This window comes from Balaenoptera ricei, chromosome 14 (genome assembly GCF_028023285.1).
Source record: "Balaenoptera ricei isolate mBalRic1 chromosome 14, mBalRic1.hap2, whole genome shotgun sequence".
Taxonomy (NCBI): Eukaryota; Metazoa; Chordata; class Mammalia; order Artiodactyla; family Balaenopteridae; genus Balaenoptera; species Balaenoptera ricei.
Genome location: NC_082652.1, coordinates 16,531,290 through 16,553,026, shown reverse-complemented (window position 1 = coordinate 16,553,026; position 21,737 = coordinate 16,531,290). Strand labels below are relative to the sequence as shown.

Here is a 21,737-nt window from a genome sequence, read left to right as displayed (position 1 = left end):
CACTCAGCTCTTTTGTGAAGAATAAAAGGGAACTGATATTCATTTATATTGATTTTATTAACCCTTTTCTGAAAAGGAAATAAATAAACACGGTAAAAAAAATGTTCAGTGAAATACACCCCTGGTTCCCAGTCTGGTGGCCCCAGGAAGAAATATTTACTGTGTATCTACTAAGTGCCAGGTGATGCTGATGCTGCTGGTCTGGTGGCCACACTTTGAGAACCACTGCCTGAGGAAAAAATGTATCAGGTCATTCTTTGACCCCTCCATACAGGAACCCTCATTTCCTTAATATGAGAGGGATCTGAACTTCCTTCAGAAAGACCTGTGTTTGCTCTTTATTTTTTATTTTGAAATTATTTCAAACTAGAGTTCTGAGAAAAGTACAATCTCTCATATACTCTACCCAAATTCATCCATTTTTAGCATTTTCTCCCATTTGCTCTATCCCTTCTTACCCACCAACTCCCATTATATATTTTCTTTTTTTTCTGGACCATCTATGAGTTAGTTGCAGGCATCATGCCCATTTACTTCTTTTTTTTTAAAGAGTTAGATACTCACTAACCAGTTTTTTTTTTTTTAATTGGAATTGATTGAGGAGATTTAAGCAGGGGAATGACATGATTTTAAATTTATTTATTTATTGATTTATTTTTGGCTGTGTTGGGTCTTCGTTTCTGTGTGAGGGCTTTCTCCAGCTGCGGCAAGTGGGAGCCACTCTTCATCGCGGTGCGCGGGCCTCTCACTGTCGCGGCCTCTCTTGTTGCAGAGCACAGGCTCCAGACGTGCAGGCTCAGTAGTTGTGGCTCACGGGCCCAGTTGCTCCGTGGCATGTGGGATCTTCCCAGACCAGGGCTCGAACCTGTGTCCCCTGCATTGGCAGGCAGATTCTCAACCACTGCACCACCAGGGAATCCCCCATTTACTTCTTAATACTTTATTGTGTTTGAATTTTTTTCTTGGATACTCCCTTATGTAACCACAGTTCAGTTACCTAATACGGGGAATTTCATTTGATACACACTGACCCAATACTTGTGGGAGCTTTTGACAACACTAGAAACATCTGAGGAACAGGATTATCCTGGGGGAAGCTGGTGATATTTCCTGGTCCTACTCTGCCTCCTTGGAGACTCTTACATGCCAGCTATGATCCAGGAAGAGGGCCCTCACCCAAACCGTGTTGGCACTCTGGCCTCAGACTTCTATCCTCCAGAACTGTGAGAAATACATTCCTTTTGCTTCTAAGCCACCCAGTTTGTGGCATTTTGTTGGAGCAGCTCGAATAGACTAAGATAGCACCTGCCCTTCACTCTTTTCTGACTCCTACTGATTCCTCTCTTCAATCCCATTGCAAAGGGTGGAGATAAGGATATCAGTTCAGTATATTACCTGGCAATAACAACAATAAAAACCATCATCACCATAATCATCTGAGCATTTAATGGTTTATTTTTAAAGCTATATCAAAATGTCATGTTCCTGTGTCTCGTTTGAGGTAATCTCTGTGTCTTGTTTCTCAGCTGAAAAGTGGGAATCACAGTCGTCAAATGAGATAACTCTTTGGAAATTGTGCCTTTTCAGAATCTTACTTTCCCCTTGGGGCTTCAAAAGGCTACCAAGTGAAGTGGCTGTTTAATGGGTACAGAGTTTCACTTTTGCAAGATGAAAAAGTTCTGTGAATATACTTAAAACTACTAATTTATACACTTAGAAATAATTAAGATGGTAAATTTGATGTTTTACAGTTTTTACCAAAATAATACTTAAAAAAAAAACTACCAAGTGAGACATCTGAGGAGCTATCCCAGAAGAGGGATGATGTTTCTGTGGCTCCCAAAGGAGAGACACGAGCCAGTCAGTGAACAGTGAGGGAAGCAAGCAGGAAATCTCTGGCAATGGGCAGAAAAAGCTGCGTGTGGGAAGGTTCCTGCCAGGTCAAGGGAAGTGTTCCAGCAGGGGCTGAGGAGCCGCAGCAATGCAGAGCTGCACTGTGGGCACAGGGCTGGACTTGATGATTGCTAGGGTCCCTTCCAACTCTTGAGAGGCTGAAGGATTTGAACTGAGTCAAGTTCAGCAAATGCTAGAACTTTCCATTCACAGACTGTCAAATTTTATTATGCTATATTTGAGGAACAGAAATTTAGGTAAAAAACCAGTGCATGCTCTCATACTATAGGAGAATATAACGTGGTATGACTTTTCTGGTAGGAATCCACTGCTAAAAATTTATCCAAGATAACAAATGGACAAGTGGACAAAATATGTTTATTTCCTAAGTGCTCTTTCCGAGCACTATTTGTGATAGCAGAAAACTTCAAACAACTTAAATGTCCAGTAAGTGATCACTCGGTGACACTCAGAGGGTCAAGACGTCAATCTGAGTTATCAAGCAGAAGGGAGATGTTTGGGGCAGGATGAGGGACAGTAAGTACCAAGAAAGACTGGATGCTGCTCCTCTTTGCTTCTCTCCGCAGCCTTCTCCTTTCTCTGCAGATTGGCTTTCACTGCTTAAATATTCATGCAGCAGACGATGACTGCCTCAGCCTGGACAACACGACTCACGGCTGGCTTAATGTTCCAGTCTCAGTTCCCATGAGCTTCTGATAGGTCCAGCTTGGCCCAGAAGTCCATTCCTGAGCCAGTCAGCTGTGGCTGCAGGATGGGGTCACATGGTACTCACTGGATGTTAAGCCCATCCCCTAAGCAGAGGCTGTTGGGTGATGGGCACCCTGGAGGTGTCTACACTCACTCATCAGTGTGGTCCAGGACCAACTGGCAGCATCTGCAGCACCGGGCAGCTTCTTAGCAATGCAGATTCCCAGGTTCCACCCCACACCTAATGAATCAAAATTTGCATTTTAATAAGGTCCTCAGGGGTCAGTCTGTGCATTGAAGTTTGAGAGACACTGATTTATCACAAGAAAGGATGGTTCCTTCCTATTTTCTTCCTTCCTTCCTTCTTCCCCCACCCCCTTTCCTCATTAAAATGCCTTTACTGAGGTATAATTCACATACCATACAATTCGCCCATTTATTTAAAGAGTACAATTGAATTTTTTTAGTATGTTCACAGAATTATACATCTATCACCATAATAGATTTTACAACATTTTGACTGCTGTAAAAAGAAACCTGTACTCCTTGGCTGTCATCCCCTAATCCCTCCTACTCCCCCCACCCCAGCCCCTGGCAATCACTAATCTACTTTGTCTCTAGGGATTTGCCTACTCTGGATATTTCACATAAGTGGAGTCATACAGTATGTGACATTTTGTCTGTCTGCTTTCACTTTTTTTTGGCTGTGCCTTGCAGCTTGCAGGATCCTAGTGCCCCAACAAGGAATCAAACCCGGGCCCCCTGCAGTGGAAGCACAGAGTCCTAACCACTGGACCGCCAGGGAAGTCCCTGTTGGGAGTTTTTAAAAATTACTGATTCAATTTCATTACTGGTAATTGGTCTCTTTATATTTTCCATTTCTTCCTGCCTCAGTCTTGGTAGATTGTACATTTCTAGCAATATATCCGTTTCTTCTAGGTTGTCCATTTATTGACATAATTGTTTGTAGTAATCTCTTAATGATCCTTTGTATTTCTGTGGTGTTGGTTGTAACTTCCCTTTCATTTTTAATTGTTTATTGGAGCCCTTTTTCTTTTTTTCTTGATGAGTCTGACTAAATTTTCTCTTTTCAAAGAAACACCTCTTAGTTTCATTGATCTTTTTTGTTGCCTTTTTAATCTCTATTGTACTTATTTCTGCTCTGATCTTTATGATTTCTTTCCTTCAACTAATTTTGGGTTTTGTTTGCTTTTCTTTTTCTAGTTCCTTTAGGTGTAAAGTTTGGTTGTTTGAGATTTTTTTTCTTGTTTCTGAGGTAGGCTTGTATCACTATAAACTCTCCTCTTAGAACTGCTTTTGCCGCATCCCATAGATTTTGGATCACTGTGTTTCCATTTTCATTTGTCTCCAGGTATTTTTAAATTTCCTCTTTGATTTCTTTGGTGAACAATTGGTTGTTTAGTAGCATACTGTTTAGTCTCCACGTGTTTGTATTTTTTGCCATTTTTTTCTTGTAGTTGACTTCTAGTCTCCTATCACTGGCTGGAAAAGATGCTTGATACAATTTCAGTTCTCTTAAATTTATTGAGACTCGTGATCTTTCCTGGATAATGTTCCATGTGCCCTTGAAAAGAATTTTCAGTCTGCAGCTTTTGGATAAAAAGTTCTATTTACATCTATTAAGTCCATCTGGTCTAATGTGTCACTTAAGGCCAGTGTTTCCTTATTGATTTTCTGTCTGGATGATCTGTCCATTGATGTAAATGTGACGTTAAAGTCCCCTACAATGATATGTTACTGTCAACTTCTCCCTTTATATTTGTTAATATTTGCCTTATGTATTTAGATGCTCCTGTGTTGGGTACATATATAATTGTTGTATCTTCTTATTGGTTAGATCCCTTTATCATTATCTAATGTCCTTCGTCTCATTACGGTCTTTGTTTTAAAGTCTGTTTTGTCTGATGTAAGTATTGCTATCTCAACCTTTTTATTTCCATTTGCATGGAATACCTTTTCCCATCCCCTCACTTTCAATGTTTGTCTTTAGATCTGAAGTGAATCTTTTGTAGGCACCATATATATGGGTCTTTTTTTTTTTTAACCATTCAACCACTCTAAATCTTTTAATTGGAGCATTTAATCCATTTACATTTAAAGTAATTATTGATAGATATGTATTTGTTGCCATTGTGTTAACTGTTTTCTGGTTATTTTTGTAGTTCTCTTTTGTTCGTTTCTTCTTCTTTAGCTTTCTTCCTCTGTGATTTGATGGCTATCCTTAGTGTTATGTTTGGATTCCTTTGTCTTTCTTGTGTGTGTATCTATCATAGATTTTTGGGTTGTGGTTACTATGAGGTTTATATATAACAATCATATATATATATGTGATTATTTTAAGTTGATCTCTTAAGTTTGAACACGTTCTAACCACCCTACATATTTACTCACCACTGTGTTTAATATTTAATGTTTTTGAAACCATATTTTATGTCTTTTTGTTTTGTGTAGCCCTTAACTACTGATTATGGATATAGATAATTTTACTACTTTTGTCTTTTTTTTAAAAATTAATTAATTAATTTATTTATTTATTTATTTTGGCTGTGTTGGGTCTTCGTTTCTGTGTGAGGGCCTCCTCTAGTTGCGGCAAGCAGGGGCCACTCTTCATCGCGGTGCGCGGGCCTCTCACTATTGTGGCCTCTCTTGTTGCGGAGCACAGGCTCCAGACGCGCAGGCTCAGTAGTTGTGGCTCACAGGCCCAGCTGCTCCGTGGCATGTGGGATCTTCCCAAACCAGGGCTCGAACCCGTGTCCCCTGCATTGGCAGGCAGATTCTTAACCACTGCGCCACCAGGGAAGCCCACTACTTTTGTCTTTTAACCTTTCTACTAGCCTTATAAGTGGTTGACCTACTACCTTTACTGTATATTTGCCTTTACATTTTTCCTTTCGTAATTTTTATATTTCTAGTTGTGGTCTTTTCTCTCTTTTTAAAAGATTTCTTTATCATTTATTTATTTATTTAATTTATTTTTGGCTGCATCGGGTCTTAGTTGCGGCATGCAGAATCTTTCATTGCGGTGCACAGGCTTCTCTCTAGTTGTGGCGTGTGGGTTTTCTCTTTTCTAGTTGTGGCACACAGGCTCCAGGGCACGTGGGCTCTGTAATTGTGGCGCGCGGGCTCTAGTTGAGGCACGTAAGCTCAGTAGTTGTGATACATGGACTTAGTTGCCCCGTGGCATGTGGGATCTTAGTTCCCTGACCAGGGATTGAACCCACGTCCCATGCATTGTAAGGCGGATTCTTTACCACTGGACCACCAGGGAAGTCCTGTGGTCTCTTCCTTTTCACTCAGAGAAGTCCCTTTCACATTTCTTGTTAAGCTGGCTTATTGGTACTGAACTCTTTTAGCTTTTGCTTGTCTGTAAAACTCTTTGTCTTTCATTCAAATCTGAATTATAACCTTGCTGGGTAGAATATTCTTGGTTGTAGGTTTTTTCATTTCATCACTTTAAATATATTGTGCCATTTCCTTCTGGCCTGCAAAGTTTCTGCTGAAAAGTCAGCTGACAGTCTTATAGGAGTTCCCTTGTATGTAACTAGTTCCTTTTCCCTTGCTGCTTTTAATGTTCTCTCTTTAATTTTTTTTTCTATTTTAATTACAATGTGTCTTGGTGTGGACCTCTTTGTGATGATCTTGTTTAGGACTCTCTGTGCTTCCTGGTCCTGGATGTCTGCTTCCTTTCCTTGGATAGGGAAATTTTCAGCTATTATGTCTTCAAGTAAGTTCTCTGCCCCTTTCTGTCTCTCTTCTCCTTCTGGGACCCTATAATGTGAACTTCAGTATGCTTGATGTTGTCCCAGAGGTACCTTAAACTATTTTTATTTTTCAGAATTCTTTTTCCTTTTTTGTGTTCAGTTTGGGTGATTTCCACTACTCTGTCTTCCAGTTTGCTGATCTGTTCTTCTGTATATTCTATTGTTGATTCCTTCTTGTGTATTTTTTATTTCCACTATTGTATTCTTTAGCTGTTTGGTTCTTCTTTATATTTTGTTAAGCTTCTGTGTTCATCCATTCTTCTCCTGAGTTCACTGAACATCTTTATAATCATTACCTTGAATTCTTTAATGGTTAGATTACTTATCTCCACTTTGCTTAGTCTTTTTCTGGGGTTTTACCTTGTTCCTTTGTTTGGAACATATTCCTCTATTGCTTCATTTTGCTTACTTCTGTTTTTATTTCTATGTATTAGGTAGATTGGATACAATTCTCAATCTTGGAGAAGTGGCCTTATATAAGAGATGTCCTATGGGGCTTAGCAGCACCTTCTCCTCTGGTTACCAGAGCTATACGCTCTAGGGGTGCCCCCATGTGGGTTGCATGGGTCCTTCTCTTGTCACGGGGCTGACTGCTTTGAGCACACTGGTAGGCAGGGCTGGCCTCCAGCCCAGTTGGCTGCCAGGCCCTGCCTTATGTGGAGGCTGCTGGCCCACTGGTGGGCGGGGCAGATCCCTGCATGGCTGGCTGTTCAGCTTGGGGATCCTGGGATCCCCAACTGGCTGGTGGTGGTAAGGCCCTGGTACTAATAGGCTAGTAGGAGGACTCCAAAATGGCACTTGGCAGAACCAATGTCATGGTAGAATGAGCTCCTAAAAATGGCTGCCGCCAGAGTCTACGTCCCCATGGGGAGTCCCAGTTGCCTCCTGCCTCTCCTGGAGGCCCTCCGAGATCAGCAAGTGGGTCTGACCCAGGCTCCTTTCAAATTACTGCCTCTGTACTAGGTCTCAGAGCATGTGAGATTTTGCATATGTCCTTTAAGAGCCAAGTCTGTTTCCTATAGCCCTCTGGTTCTCCCATACAGAAGCCCCTCTCGTCTTCAAAGCCAGACGTTTTGGGGCTGGACTTTTCTGGATAGCCTACCCTGAAGGTGTGGGTCTTAACTATACTGTATCTCTGCCCCTCCTATCTGCCTGGTTGTGGTTCCCTTTCTTTTTTTTTCTTTTTGGCCACACTGCACAACTTGTGGGATCTTAGTTCCCTGACCAGGGACTGAACCCAGGCCCTTGGCAGTGAAAACAGAGTCTTAACTATTGGACCTCCAGGGAATTCCCTGTAGTTCCTTCTTTCCACCTTTAGTTGTGGAAAATCTGCTGATCTTCAGGTCATTCTCATCAATAGTTGCTCTGTAAATAGTTGTAATTTTGGTGTGCCAATGGGTGGAGGTGAGCTCAGGGTCTTCCCACTCCATCATCTTGGCCACACCCATAAATGTCTAATTCAAAGACACCCAGTCTACAGTATTTCGTTATAGCAGCCCAAGCTACGACAGATTTTGGTACTGAGAAGTGGGGTGCTGCTATAACAATTACCTAAAAATGTGGAAGCAGCTTTTGAACTGGAGAAAGGGTGGAAGTTGGAAGAATTTGGAAGTACATGCTAGAAAGATGTTTCTGGTGAGGGCTCAGAAGGAAAAGAGGAGAGCTGGAGAGAAAGCTTCCATTTTCTTAGCAAACACATAAATAATCATGAACAGAGTGTTGGCAGAAATATGGATGGTAAGGTCCACTTTGTTGAGGTCTTAGAGGGAAATGAGGAACATGCTGTTGGACAATGGAGAACAGATGATCCTTGTTATAAAGTGGCAAAGAACTTGGCTGAACTGTGTCCTAGTGTTTTTGCAAGGTACAGCTGGAGAGCAATGAAAATGAATATTCAATAACTGAATTATTTTGCTGTACACTTGAAACTAACACAATATTGTAAGTCAACTATACTCCAATAAAATTTAATAAAAAAGAAAAAATCCTGCTGCAAGTAAAAGATCAAAGTTGAATATTTAAGTCATATTTGTGAAAAAAAGAAAATGAATATTCAGTGAAGAGATTTATAAATAAAGTGTTTGAAGAGTAGCTTGCTTCCTCCTGACTGCTTACAATAAAATGTGAAAGGAAAGAGATGACTTGAAGAAGGAATTGTTAAGCAAAGGGAACCAGAATTTAATGCTTTGGAAAATTCTCAGCCTATCCATATCCCAAAAATGAGCAAATGTGTTTGGAAGAGAACACTGAAGGATGTGGTTGGACTATCAAATGATAGAGATTATTGGATTATCGGAACAGAAACACTGCCTGTTTGTACTGAAGGGGACTGAGATGGGAAGAAATGAAGGAAGGCTTTCAGATGTTGATTCTACAGGACAGGATGATACAGCTACTTGGCTATGAATGTGCACTATTCAAGAAAGGGGAAGAATGATCCCAAAAGCAATTCAGAAATCATCAGGGCCATCACCTTGGTTTCCACAGGACAGACAGGCTTCATCTGAAGTCATGGGGGCAGGACCCTTGCCTGGGCAAAGCTGCAAAGGCAGGACCACAACCCAGTGGATCCAGAGGGCAGAGCATCAAACCAAAGAGGATTATTCTCGAGCCTTAAGATCTAAAGGTATTTGCCTTGCTAGAATTGGACTTGCTTGGGACCCATCACTCCTTTCTTCCTTCTGATTACTCCTTTCTTTCTTCTGATTACTCCTTTTTGGAATGAGAATGTCTACCCTATGCCTATCCCACCACTGTATTTTGGAAGTAGATAACTTATCTGGTTTCACAGGTTCACAGCTAGAGAGGAATTTTGTTTCAAGATGAATCATACCTAGAGTGTCACCTATATCTGATTTAGATAGTATTTATTTTTTTAAGGAAAGCTTTATTCTTTTTTTGACCGCACCACACAGTATGTTGGATCTTAGTTCCCTGACCAGGGATCGAACCCATGCCCCCTGCAATGGAAGCATGGTGTCTTAACCACTGGACCGCCAGGGAAGTCCAATAGTATGTAGGTACTTTAGACATTAGAGTTGATTCTGAAGAGTTAAGACTTTGGAGCTGTTGGAATGAAGTGAATATATTTTGCATGTGAGAAGGACATGCATCTGCAGGGCCATATATTTTGTAATAGCAGCCTGAGCTGACAAAGACAGATCATGGTTTCCTTACAGGACCCTGGATTTGATTTTGCTTGAAAGCCATAGCTTAATTTTAGCTCTGGTTGCCATCTAGAGAGACTAAAAAATTTCAAAATCATCAAGTCCTGACTCCTTCTTGTTCAATAATTTATCTCTCTTCTCCCATTTTACTACAAGAAGCAAGACGAAGCCAGGCAGCACCTTCTGCTTGGTAACTGCTTTAGTTAGATCACCCAGTTCACTAGGAATATTTTCTCTTTCCACATACTTGCAGATGATACTGTTGCTAAACCTTCTGCCACTTCATAACAAGGATCCTCTTTCCTTCAGTTTCCAATAACATGTTCCTTACTTCCTTTTGAGCTCTCATTGGCAGCATCATCAAAGTCCAGATTCCTACTAAGTTTGTTCAAGATAATTTAGGCTGTCTCTAACACACTCCTCAAAATCTTTCCTGCTTCTGTCCACTGCCTGGTTCCAAACCACTCCCACATTTTAGGTAGTTGTTATGACAGCACCCCATTTCCAGGCACCAAAATCTGTATTAGTTATCTATGCTGCATGACAAATTGCCCCTAAATTTAGTGCTTTAAAAACAGTTATTATGTCACAGTTTCTGTGGGTCAGGAATTTGGACACAGCTTAGCTGGGTGCCCCTGGTACAGAAGGTTGCAATCAAGTTGTTGGCCAAGGCTGCAATCATCTCAGGGTTCAACTAGGTGAGGATCCATTCTAAGCTCATTTATGTGACCACTGGCCAGGCCTCAGGTTCTCACTGACAGTTGGCGGGACATTAGTTCCTTGACACATGGAGCCCTCTATTGGGCAACTATAGTGGGCTGATTAGTATCCCCTCCCCCATTCATGTTCACATGGAACCTCAGAATATGGAAATAGGGTCTCTGCAGATGTAATTAGTTAGGTTAAGATGAGGTCATACTAAATTTGGGTGGGCCCTAAATCCAATGACTGGTGTCCTCATAAGAAGAGAGAACATAGAGGCACACAGAAAAGGTCATGTGGAGATCGAGGCAGAGATTAGAATAATGTACCTATAAGCCAAGGAATGCCAAGGACTGCTGGAAGACTCCACTTTTCCCTAGAGTCTTCAGGGGAGCATGGCCCTTATGACACCTGGATTTCAGACTTTTGGCCTCCAGAACTGTAGAGAATTTCTGTTGTTTTAAGCCACCCAGTTTGTGGTAGTTTGTTATGGCAGCCCCAGGAAACTAATACAGCAGCTCACATTTTTGACCTGGCTTTCCTCAGAGCAAATAAGCAAGAGAATAGGAGAGCAAGAGAGGGGTACCCAAGATGGAAGCCACAGACTTTTTGCAACCTAATCTCAGACATGCCATCCCATCATTAGAAGCAAGTCACTAGATCAGCCCACAAGCAGGGTGAGGGGATTAAACAAGATCATGAATACCAAGAGGTGGGCATCACTGAAGGCTATCTTAGGCTGTCTACTACCTCCCCAGCAAAAAAGTGGAAAAAATGGAGGAAACCTCTCCTTCCTCAGGGCTCTGCCTTCTCCATTCCTTGATTCCTTCAACAAATATTTATTAAACACCTACAGTGGGCTGGGTGTTGGGGATGTGACCAGTAATACAGACAAGATTCTTTCCCTTTTTGAGAGTATTTAGTCTAGTGTGGGAGAGAACACTAAAGAAAAAAAGCAAGTGGATATATAAATTAAAATTGTGATAAGTACAAGGAAGTAAATTATGAGGTAATAGGAATATCTGATTTAGATTGAACCAAGGATCAGGCCTACTCTTTCTGATAAAATAGTATTTAGAATGTGGTTGAAGACTGTGTAGAGATTGGGCTGTGTGTGTGTGTTGGGTGGGGAGAGTAAGTCTCTAGATAGAGGGATAGTATGTGCAGATAACAGCCAATAAGTTTAACCGCCAGACTCAGAACATTTAAGGCAGGGATTTCATCTCTGCATCTCTACTATGTAGCACAGTGCCTGGCACAGAGAGGCACTTGATAAATTCTTACTGAATGAATGAATGAATCCAAGGTAACTTCTATTTCCTGTTATAGATAATGTCAATTCAAGTCATTTCGAAATTTTCTCCCAAAGTTCACTGCTGGGTCACTGTTCTTATCTGTATTAGGTAGCATAAGCAAAGCTGCTATAATAAAAAGACGTAAATAGATAAAAGCTCAACACAAGAGGTTTTTTTTTTCCCCCTCATATAACAATGCTGAGTGGATGTTTAGGTCAACAGGGCAGAGTTCTCCTCCACCCAGGTATCTTCCATCTTAAAGCCTTCCCTTCTCCAGAACCTGGTCATCATCTTCCAGCTGGCAGAGTAAGTAAGAGCATCTGTTGACAGATTTTCTGGGCCAGGCCTGGATATGTGCACATCTCTTCTGCTCACTTTCCACTGGGGGAGAGCATAGGCATATGGCCACTTTAAGGGGGTTGAGGAATGTACTGTAGGTGTATGGCCAACAAAGAGGACAACTAAATAAGTCAAATACTTGACTTATTCTCTGGTACGTTACTCAAGAACCTCAAATTAACCAGATAAAAAAGAACTCTGGATTCCCTGCCTTCACTCTCATCTGAGTCTTTCATTCACTGAATGGCACCACCATCCATGCAAGTTGCTTAAGGCAGTCTCCTGGAAGTTATTCTTGATTTGTTTTTGTTTTTTTGGCCGTGCTACGTGGGATGTGGAATCTTAGTTCCCCACCAGGGATCGAACCCGTGACCCCTGCAGTGGAAGTGCAGAGTCTTAACCACTGGACCGCCAGGGAAGTCCCCTTGATTTGTTTCTTATTTTCATCTTCCACGTGGAGTCCTTCAGGAACTCCTTTCAACTCTACCTCCAAAACATATCATAAACCCATCTATTCTATCTTTACTGCCACTTTCTTAGTTCAAGCTTCATAATAATCTGGGTTATTCCAAAAGCATTTTAATAACTCTCCATGTCTCCACTTTCACTTGCCCATATTTCATTCTCCATACAGCAGAATCTTATCTTTTAAAACATAAATTTGATCATATCACTCTTTAGTTTAAAACCTTCCAGTGGCTTAAAATAAAACCCAAAGTTCTCACCATGACCCCTAAGGGTGTATATGATACAACCCCTGCCCACCTCTCCAACCTCATCCTTTATCACTCTCTGCTACTCACCCTACTCCAGCTGCAATGATCTTGCTGCTCCTTGACCACATTTACCTTACTTCCACTTTAAGACTTTTGCACTTGCTGTTCCATCTGCTCAGAAATCCCCTTGGATTTCCAATAGACAGTTCCTTCTCATTAGAGGTCTCAGCTTCAAGGTTACGGCCTGGGAGACCTTCCCTGATCATCTACTTGGAAAAAGTCCCCACACCCAGTTATTCTCTTACCTCAGCATCCTGTTTACTTTCTTTTTAGTATCCACAAACTCTGTGTTTTTTCCCTCTTTATTTTCTGCTTCCCTTTCCTGAAAATAAGATCCATGAGCAGGTACCGTGTCTTTTTTCTACTGTTTCCCCAGGGTCGAGTAGGCGTGGCACACAGCTGTGCTCAGTAAATAAGTGAATGAATGAAGAAGCATCAAGAGGTGATTAACCAAAAGCTCCTGCAAGGTTCTTTGACAGATTGTTGGTGTCGTGTAAGGAGCACAAACCTGGATTCCGGTTCGGACTTGCCCACTTCTCAGCCGTGCGCAAATGAGTGCCGCTCTCTGAGAGCCTCAGTTACCGCATCCGTTAACACGTAATAAGCACATACTTACCTGAAAAGGCCAAATGCCTACTTTATAAAGGAGAAAGGAACTAAGAGAAGAAAAGAGCGTCACGTAAAATAAACGCTCCGTATATATAACTATTATTATATATAATTGTTACCGCAGGACCCGCCCGTGGCCTCAGTTTCGTCTTCTCTATCACGAGTCGATATCCCCGGCTCCTTCCGCAGGGTGTTTCTGGAGCCACAAATCTCGTCCGCGGCGCTGGGAGAAAAGAGAAACGCTCGCGCAGCCACTAGAGTCCGGTGGTGAGGTCCAATAGCCCCGCCCCGCGAGCCCGAGCCTTTTACGTCATCAACTCGGCGCCAGCGCTGCGGAGGGCCCGGGGGCCTATCCTGGGTGTGGCGCCACCTTGGGGAGGCCTTGGCGGACGCCTGCAAGTCAACTGCTTGGTTCGGGGGCGGCTCGGAAACCGCAGCGGACCGTGACGAGAGGCACGTGGAGCCGTGGGGACACGAAGTCGGGCGGCAGGAGGGGCGGCCCGGAGCTCAGGCGGGGCACAGCGCCGGCAAGCGGGCGGCTGGCGGGGCTGTCCGGCGCGGGTGTCCCGGCGATGTGTGGCGCTGAAGCGGCAGCGGGAGCAGCGGCAGCGGCGGCGGTGGGCTCGGCCTCGGCTTCGCGGCGGTGCCGGCGGCGGAGGCGGAGGCGCAGGCTCCTCCTCAGGACCTGGCGAGCCCGGGCCTAAGCGGCGGCCCCGCGAGACCCCTGCACATCGCCCCGGATCGGGGCCTTCCCCGCCTCGCCCTGCCCCGGGAGCCTGCCTCCCCGGCCGGGGATGAGGCTGGGAGGCGGCCGCGCGGGGCCCAGCACAAAGGCTTGTTCCCGGGGGCCGCTGCCGCCGCCGCCCCCAGCCTAGAGCCGCCCGCCGAGGCCGAGCCGGCGTCGGGGCCCTCATCCCCGCAGGTCCCCGGGGGCGGCTACTGCCCGTCTCCCCGAGACCCAGGGCCCCGAGTGCTGAGCCCCTTGTTCCTTCGGCTGCGACGGGATCCGGCAGCTGCGCAGCCTCTGCTGCTCCCGGCCGTGCGGGCCCCGCGGAGCATGTGGGAGGAGAGCGACATGGAGAAAGCCATCAAGGTAAGGGGGAGATGCCCCCTTCCTCCCCGCTTTGTTTCTGTGACATTCCTTTCGGCTCCAACCTCAGAAAGCGGAGAGAACTTGGAGCAACTCCCGGGTTTCGGTTTTCACTGGGCTCCGTGGACTACGTTTTACAGCACTGGGGAGAAGGGTTTGTGTGTGTAGGGAGGGACATCCGACTCTCTCCGACTTACCTGCTTAAAGCGGGGATATGATTCCCCGCTTCGCTAGAATGGAAGGTGAGTGGCGAGGAGATACTTGATGTGAGTAGGACGGAGGGGGGCCCCACTACTGTTTTCGAACATTCCCCAAGTTCCATCAGAATTTGCTTTCAGATGATCTGCTGCAACACCACTTGGAGAACTGGACCTTACCCATCGCTCCAGATTTGTTTGAAATCTGCTGTTGCAGAAGGAGGTGATCGCCTTCTTACAAGACCTGTCCTTTGGCAAATAAGTTGTTCTCACTTTTCCGTGTGGTCCCTCCCCTATTCCTGTTTCCTTTTCCTTCTCCTCCTAGGTAGCACTAAGTTTATTTAGAAGGAGCTAATGGTGTTCTGTAACTTACTGCTCTGTTAACCAAAAAAAAAGCAAATATGTGTGTTCCAAAGTGACCTAAATAAAATGACACATTTTTAAAAACCTGCTTTTTACTCTTTTTCTTTTAAACAGGCAGACATTGAGGCATTCAGTCACAGGAGCCAGAAAGTTATTATTTAGCTGTACTTAGGAAATTAGATTCTTATGTGAATTGAACACTGAAGCTTAAAGTTTAATATGTATTATTTACTTATTTTACAGTATTAAGTCAACTCTGTGCATTTAAGAATTTCATTTTCCCTTGAGGGACAGGCAACGTGGGGTTATTTTCCCCATCAAGACACAATCACTACAGTCAATAACTAATTAAGAACTTACACGTCTAACAATTTGGGGGGTGGTAAAGTTTATAGAAGTCGTCAGTCACTTCAAAGAAAATTCACCATTTAAACGAGGCATCAAAACAGAACATACACATTAAGGAAGATCAAATTTTAAATAATAGAAATAAAGGTTCTAAAAGACTACTTTGATAGATACATTTTTTTTTTCTTTTGGTTTGGATTTTATTGGTACAGCGTCGTGAATTGCCTAAAGTTATATGATTGGGTTGTGAATCAAAATACATTTGGCAGATTTTTAAACTCAAGAAGTATTATCTGCTTCGTGCCAGGTGCTATCTTAGGCACTTGTCGTGCAAAGCCAGACTCCTAGATGTCCCTCTTTCATAGAGCTTCTGTCTAGATGGTGGAGTTAGGTAATAAACATTGCCAGATGATATAATTAAGTATTAAAAAGGGGGGAGTACTATTTTAGGAAGGGTAGGCGGGGAAGGCTTTCCTGAGGAGGTGACATTTGCATAGAGCTTTGAAGGGAATGAGGGAACAAACCTCGACTGTCTTGGGGAAGAATATTATAGGCAGTGGGAACAGCAGGTACAAAGGCCCTGAGGGTAGGTGCGGGTCTCGTGTGACCCAGGAACAACAAGGTGGCTGGAATGCAGTGGGTCAGTATAGATTATGTTAGAGATAGGTGATGGGAAGCCACAGTATACACAGGGCCTTGTAGGCCATTGAAGGAACTTTGGCTTTGACCCTGAGTAGGAGGGGAAATCTCAGAGAGTTCTGAGCAGAACAGGGACATAGTTCTAAGTGGGCAAATGTATAAACGGGGAAGCAGTGTTACTTACTGGTTGTTGTAGTTTCTCCAGGTTGACTCATGAGTTGAAATTCAGCCTGGCCATTCATTTCACTGTGTCCTTGAATAAGTCACTTCTTTGTCACTTAGTTTCCTCATCCATAGGAAAAGGATAAAAGAATCTCCTCAGCTTAGGGTTTTTTTGAGAATTTAATAAGCACATGTATCTAAATGTGCTTACAGTACCTAACATTTAGTAAGAACTCAATGGATATTAGCTCATAGCAACCTAAGAATGGTTTAGAAAGAGTTGGGGTTTTCTTCAGTCGGTCACTATTGTCCAACCTAATTTTCTTAAAACTTTTTAGCTTTTCTTCATGTACTTATTAACAGGTCATTGGTGAATCTTCCTACTAATTTGGGTGTGTCCAACCGATACAAATTAGTGTAGTTGAAAATATCTGATCTAACAACCAGTACTGACGAGGATATATTCCCTTGGCAGCAAGCCAGCATCACGTCAAATAAAACTTTTGGTCTGTGATATTGTGTTGTATTCATTGTTTTGCTTTTTTGAGGCTCTCCCTCATTTGGTAAGAACTGAGACCTCTGGAGTTCAGCTGGAAAAGCTATTTCCCTGGGTTCTCACCACAACATTTAAACTTCTGCTGCCTGATTACCTGAGAGTGGGCGGATTGGACTTTAAAATCTCATCCTATTACTCTTTAAGGTATTAGGATAAGGCCAACTGGCTACAACCATAGGCTCTGTCTTCTCATTTCTGTCTCTACTGCCATAGGCCATGACTTCACTACTCCCAAGTCACTTAGCTAAACCTGGATAATGAGCATTTTGGGATTAGAGATTGCCTTACATATTTGTTTTCTATTGTATATGGCAGAGTTTTTAATACTTTATGAACTTAATGAAAATTCATTTCCTTAGTTTTAAAAACATTAAAAAAATTGCAGTTATAATTCACATACCATAAAATTCGCCCAAGGTAAGTGTATAATTCAGTAATTTTTAGTAAATTTATAGAGCTGTGCATCTGTCCTCACAATCCAGTTTTAGAATTATTCTATCTCGCCTCCCTCTCCCCCACCCCACCCCCATCCCTGGAAAGTTCCTTCTGCCTCATTGTAGTCAGCCTCTACTGTGACTCCCCACCCCAGACAACTACTGGACTGCTTTCTGTCACTATTCTTTTGTCTTCTCTAGAAATTCCAAATAATCAAAATTATATAATATGTAGTCTTATGTGTTTGGCTTCTTTTACTTGTACTTTTGAGGTTCATCCATGTTAGTGCATGCATTAGTAGTTCACTCCTTTTTATTGTTGAGGAATCTTTTTATTGTTTATCCCCTGTTGATGGACATTTAGATTGTTTCCAGTTTTTAGCTACTCTGAATAAAATGATAAATAAAACTTGTCCATACAAGTTTTTGTGTGAACATATGTTTCATTTTCTTCTGGGTAGATACCTAGGTGTGGAATTACTGGGTAGTACAGTAAGTTTATGCTTAACTTTTTAAGAAACGGCGAAACTTTTCCAAAATGGGATTGTTCCAGGACCATTTGTTCAAAACATTGTCTTTTGCTTGTTGAATTACCTTTGTTGAAAATCAGTTGATCATAAATGTATAAGTTTATTTTTGGATTCTCTTTTTTTTCTTCTTTTCCTTTTTTCTTTTTCTTTTCTTTTTTTGTTTTTGTTTGTTTGTTTGATTCTCTTTTCTGTTTCATTGATCCATATGACTATCCTTATGCCAGTGCCACACTGATTTGATTACTGAAGCTTTATGGTAAGTTTTCAAATTGGGTAGCATGAGAACCAACTTGGTTTTTCTTTTTCAAAATTAAGCTGGCAGGACTTCCCTGGTGGTCCAGCGGTAAAGAATCTGCCTTACAATGCAGGGGATGCAGGTTCAATCCCTGGTTGGGGAACTAAGATCCCACATGCCACAGGGCAGCTAAGCCCGCGTGCCACAACTACTGAGCTTGCACGCCTTAACTAGAGAGCCTGCGTGCCGCAGACTACAGAGCCCACGCACTCTGGAACCCGTGCGCCACAACTACAGAGCCCACATGCTCTGGAGCCTGCGCACCACAACTAGAGAAGAGAAAACCTGCCCGCCGCAACTAGAGAGAAGCCCGTGAGCTGTAACGAAAGATCCTGTGTGCCGCAACTAAGACCTGAAGCAGCCAAAAATAAATAAAATAAATAACAAATCTCAAAAAAAAAAAACCCCAAAAACCTAGGAAACTGAAGGTTTCTATATATAAAAAAATTAAGTTGGTTATTTAAGTTCTTTGTATTTCCAAATAAATTTTAGAATCAGCTTGTCAATTTCTACCAAAAAAAGTGTGCTGGGGTTTTGACAGGGATTCCATAGAATCTGTTGGTCAGTTTGAGGACAGTTGCCATCTTAACAATATTGTCTTCTAGGCCAAGAACATGGTGTAACTCTCCATTTTTTTCCGGGCTTTCCCCTATTTATCAGTGTGTTTGAGTCTTTAGTGTATAGATCTTCTTTTGATAAATTTATTCCTAAATATTTTGTTCTTTATGATGCTATTAAGAATGGAATTTTTTTTTAAATAAATTTATTTATTTATGGCTGCATTGGGTCTTCGTTGCTGCGCATGGACTTTTCTCTAGTTGCGGCAGGGCTTCTCATTGCAGTGGCTTCTCCTGTTGTGGAGCACGGGCTCTAGGTGCGTGGGCTTCAGTAGTTGTGGCGCACGGGCTCAGTAGTTGCGGCTTGCAGGCTCAGGAGTTGTGGCACACAGGCTTAGTTGCCCCACAGCATGTGGGATCTTCCCGGACCAGGGCTCAAACCCGTGTCCCCTGCATTGGCAGGCGGGTTCTTAACCACTGTGCCACCAGGGAAGCCCCCATTTCTAATGTTAATAACTTGTGTTTTTTCTCTCTTTCTCAGTCAGTCTAGCTAAAGGTTTGTTAATTTTGTTGACCTTTCAAAGAATCAGCTTTTGGTTTTCATTGATTTTTCTCTATTTTCTGTTTTCTACTTTATTGATTTCTACTTTACTTTTTAATATTTCTCCTTGCTTTGGGTATAGTTTGTTCTTTAGTTTTTCAAGGTATAAGCTTAGATTATTGATTTGTGATCTTCCTTTGTTATAGAGGTATTGATAGCTAAAGCAGTGTTTAGTGTTTCCATCTAAATGCTGCTTTAGCTGCAGCTCATACATTTTAGCTTATTGTGTTTTCATTTTCCTTCAGATCAAAATATTTTCTAATTTCCCTTATTATTTCTTCTTCATTGGTTATTTAGAAGCATGTTACTTAGTTTCTATATATTTTTAAATTTCCCAAATTTTCTTCTGTTGATTTATAGCTTAATTCCATTATTGTTGGAGAACTTCACATAATTTTAATTTTCAGAAGTTTATTGAGACTTATGACCTAGCATGTGGTTTATCCTGGAGGATATTCTGTGTGCACTTAGGAAGAATATATATTCCCCTGTTGTTGAATGGAGTGTTTTATAGATGTCAGGTCAGGTTCATTGATAGTGTTGTTTTCTACATTCTTGCTGATTTTCTGTCTAGTTTATGTACTATTGAGAGTGGAGGTTTTGAAATCGCCAACTATTATTTTTGTTTTTCTTTTCAATAATTATTTATTTATTTGGTTGCGCCAGGTCTTAGTTGCAGAAGGCAGGCTCCTTTAGTCGTGGCACTTGCGCTCCTTAGTTGTGGCATGCCTGTGGGATCTAGTTCCCTGACCAGGGATTAAACCCAGGCCCCCTGCATTGGGAGTGTGGAGTCTTAACCACTGCACCACCAGGGAAGTCCTTGACCTTCTTATCATTATAAAAAGTTCCTCTCTTTCTCTATTAACATCTTCTGTTTTAAAGTCTGTTTTATCTGTTGTCAGGTATAGCTATTCCAGCTTTCTTTCGGTTACTTGTGGTATATTTTTTTCCATTCTTTTTTTTTTTTTTCATTTTTTTAGTAAAGTATACATAGCATGAAATTTACCATCTTAACCATTTTTACCTGTATAGTTCAGTGGTATTAAATATACTCATAATGTTGGGCAACCATTACCACTATTCAACTCCATAACTCTTTTCATCTTATAAAACTGAAACTCTACACATTAAGCAGTAATTCCCCATTGCCTCCTTTCCCCCAGCCCCTAGCAACTGCCATTCTACTTTCTGTCTATGATTTTGACTACTCTGAATACTTCATATAAGTAGAAGCATACAGAATTTGTCTTTTTGTGAATGGCTTATTTCACTTAGCATAATGTCCTCAAGGTTCATCCGTGTTGTGGCATATTGCAGAACTTCCATCCTTTTTAAGGGTGAATAATAGTCCATTGTATGTATAGCCCACATTTTGCTTATCCATTCATCCATCAGTGGGCACTCAGGTTGCTTGCATGTATTAGCTATTGTAAATAATGCTACTTTGAACATGGACATACAAATACCTCCTCAGGATCCTGCTTTCAATTCTTCTGGGTTTATACCCAGAAGTAGAATTACTGGATCATATAGTCATTCTATTTTTAAGTTTCTGAGGAACCGCCATACCATATTTCACAGCAGCTGTACTATTTTACATTCCCACCAATAGTGCACAGGGGTTCCAGTTTTCTCCACATTCTCTCCAACACTTGTTCTTTTCTGTTTTGTTGTTGTTGTTGTTTTTAATAGTGGCCATCCTAATGGGTTTGAGGTAGTATCTCATTGTAGTTTTGATTTGCATTCCCCTAATGATTAGTGACATTGAGCATTTTTTCATGTGCTCTACGCCATTCATGTGTCTTCTTTGGAGAAATGTCTGTTTGAATCCTTTGCCCATTTTTTGAATTGGGTTATTTGGGGGTTTTTTTGTTGTGTTTTAGGAGTTCTCTACATATTCTGGATATTAATCCCTTATCAGATATATGATTTGCAAATATTTTCTCCAATTTTGTGGGTTGCCTTTTTTACACTGTTAATAGTGTTTTTTGATGCACAAAATTTAAAATTTTCATAACATCCATTTTGTCTATTCTTTTGTGCCTGTTCCTCTGGTTATTTTTTCTTTTTTCTTTTATTTTTTTATACAGCAGGTTCTTATTAGTCATCCATTTTATACATATTGGTGTATACATGTCAATCCCAATCTCCCAATGCATCCCACCCCCCCCCCCACTTTCCTCTCTTGTCCATATGTTTGTTCTCTACATCTGGGTCTCTATTTCTGCCTTGCAAACTGGTTCATCTGTACCATTTTTCTAGATTCCACAGATATGTGTTAATATACGATATTTGTTTTTCTTTCTGACTTACTTCATTCTGTATGACAGTCTCTGGGTCCATCCACGTCTCTACCAATGACCCAGTTTCGCTCCTTTTTATGGCTGAGTAATATTCCATCATATATAGGTACCACATCCTCTTTATGCATTCATCTGTCGATGGACATTTCAGTTGCTTCCATGACCTGGCTATTGTAAATAGTGCTGCAATGAACACTGGGGTGCATGTGTCTTTTTGAATTGTGGTTTTCTCTGGGTAAATGCCCAGTAGTGGGATTGCTGGGTCATATGGTAATTCTATTTTTAGTTTTTTAAGGAACCTCCATACTGTTCTCCATAGTGGCTGTATCAATTTACATTCCCACCAACAGTGCAAGAGGGTTCTCTTTTCTCCACACCCTCTCCAGCACTT

At 41.9% G+C, this 21,737-nt stretch overlaps 2 protein-coding genes and 1 long non-coding RNA gene across 11 annotated transcripts in view; 2 read left to right on the top strand and 1 right to left on the bottom strand.

Annotated features, from left to right (window-relative positions):
- LOC132347962 (sterile alpha motif domain-containing protein 1-like) overlaps positions 1–14,248 on the bottom strand; it is a 32,878-nt gene extending 18,630 nt beyond the window's left edge. For 4 of the 6 annotated variants that reach the window (XM_059895008.1, XM_059895007.1, XM_059895009.1 and 1 more), the window contains exon 1: positions 13,391–14,248. In XM_059895008.1, the coding sequence (XP_059750991.1) occupies positions 13,577–14,185 (609 nt within the window). In that variant the 5' untranslated portion in view covers positions 14,186–14,248 and the 3' untranslated portion in view covers positions 13,391–13,576. Of the gene's footprint in view, positions 1–2,253; positions 2,843–13,390 lie in introns of those variants that run through there. The other 2 variants (XM_059895006.1, XR_009497318.1) reach the window with 2 other exon arrangements.
- The window catches only part of MAPKAPK5 (MAPK activated protein kinase 5), a 43,629-nt gene continuing 35,487 nt past the window's right edge, over positions 13,596–21,737 (top strand). Inside the window, exon 1 of one of the 4 annotated variants that reach the window (XM_059894994.1) lies at positions 13,596–14,364. In XM_059894994.1, the coding sequence (XP_059750977.1) occupies positions 14,329–14,364 (36 nt within the window). In that variant the 5' untranslated portion in view covers positions 13,596–14,328. The remainder of the gene's footprint in view (positions 14,365–21,737) is intronic. The other 3 variants (XM_059894993.1, XM_059894991.1, XM_059894992.1) reach the window with 3 other exon arrangements.
- On the top strand, positions 14,374–15,005 carry LOC132347963 (uncharacterized). The gene is made up of 2 exons (XR_009497319.1): positions 14,374–14,603; positions 14,687–15,005. It is a non-coding gene; the product is annotated as an uncharacterized LOC132347963 (long non-coding RNA).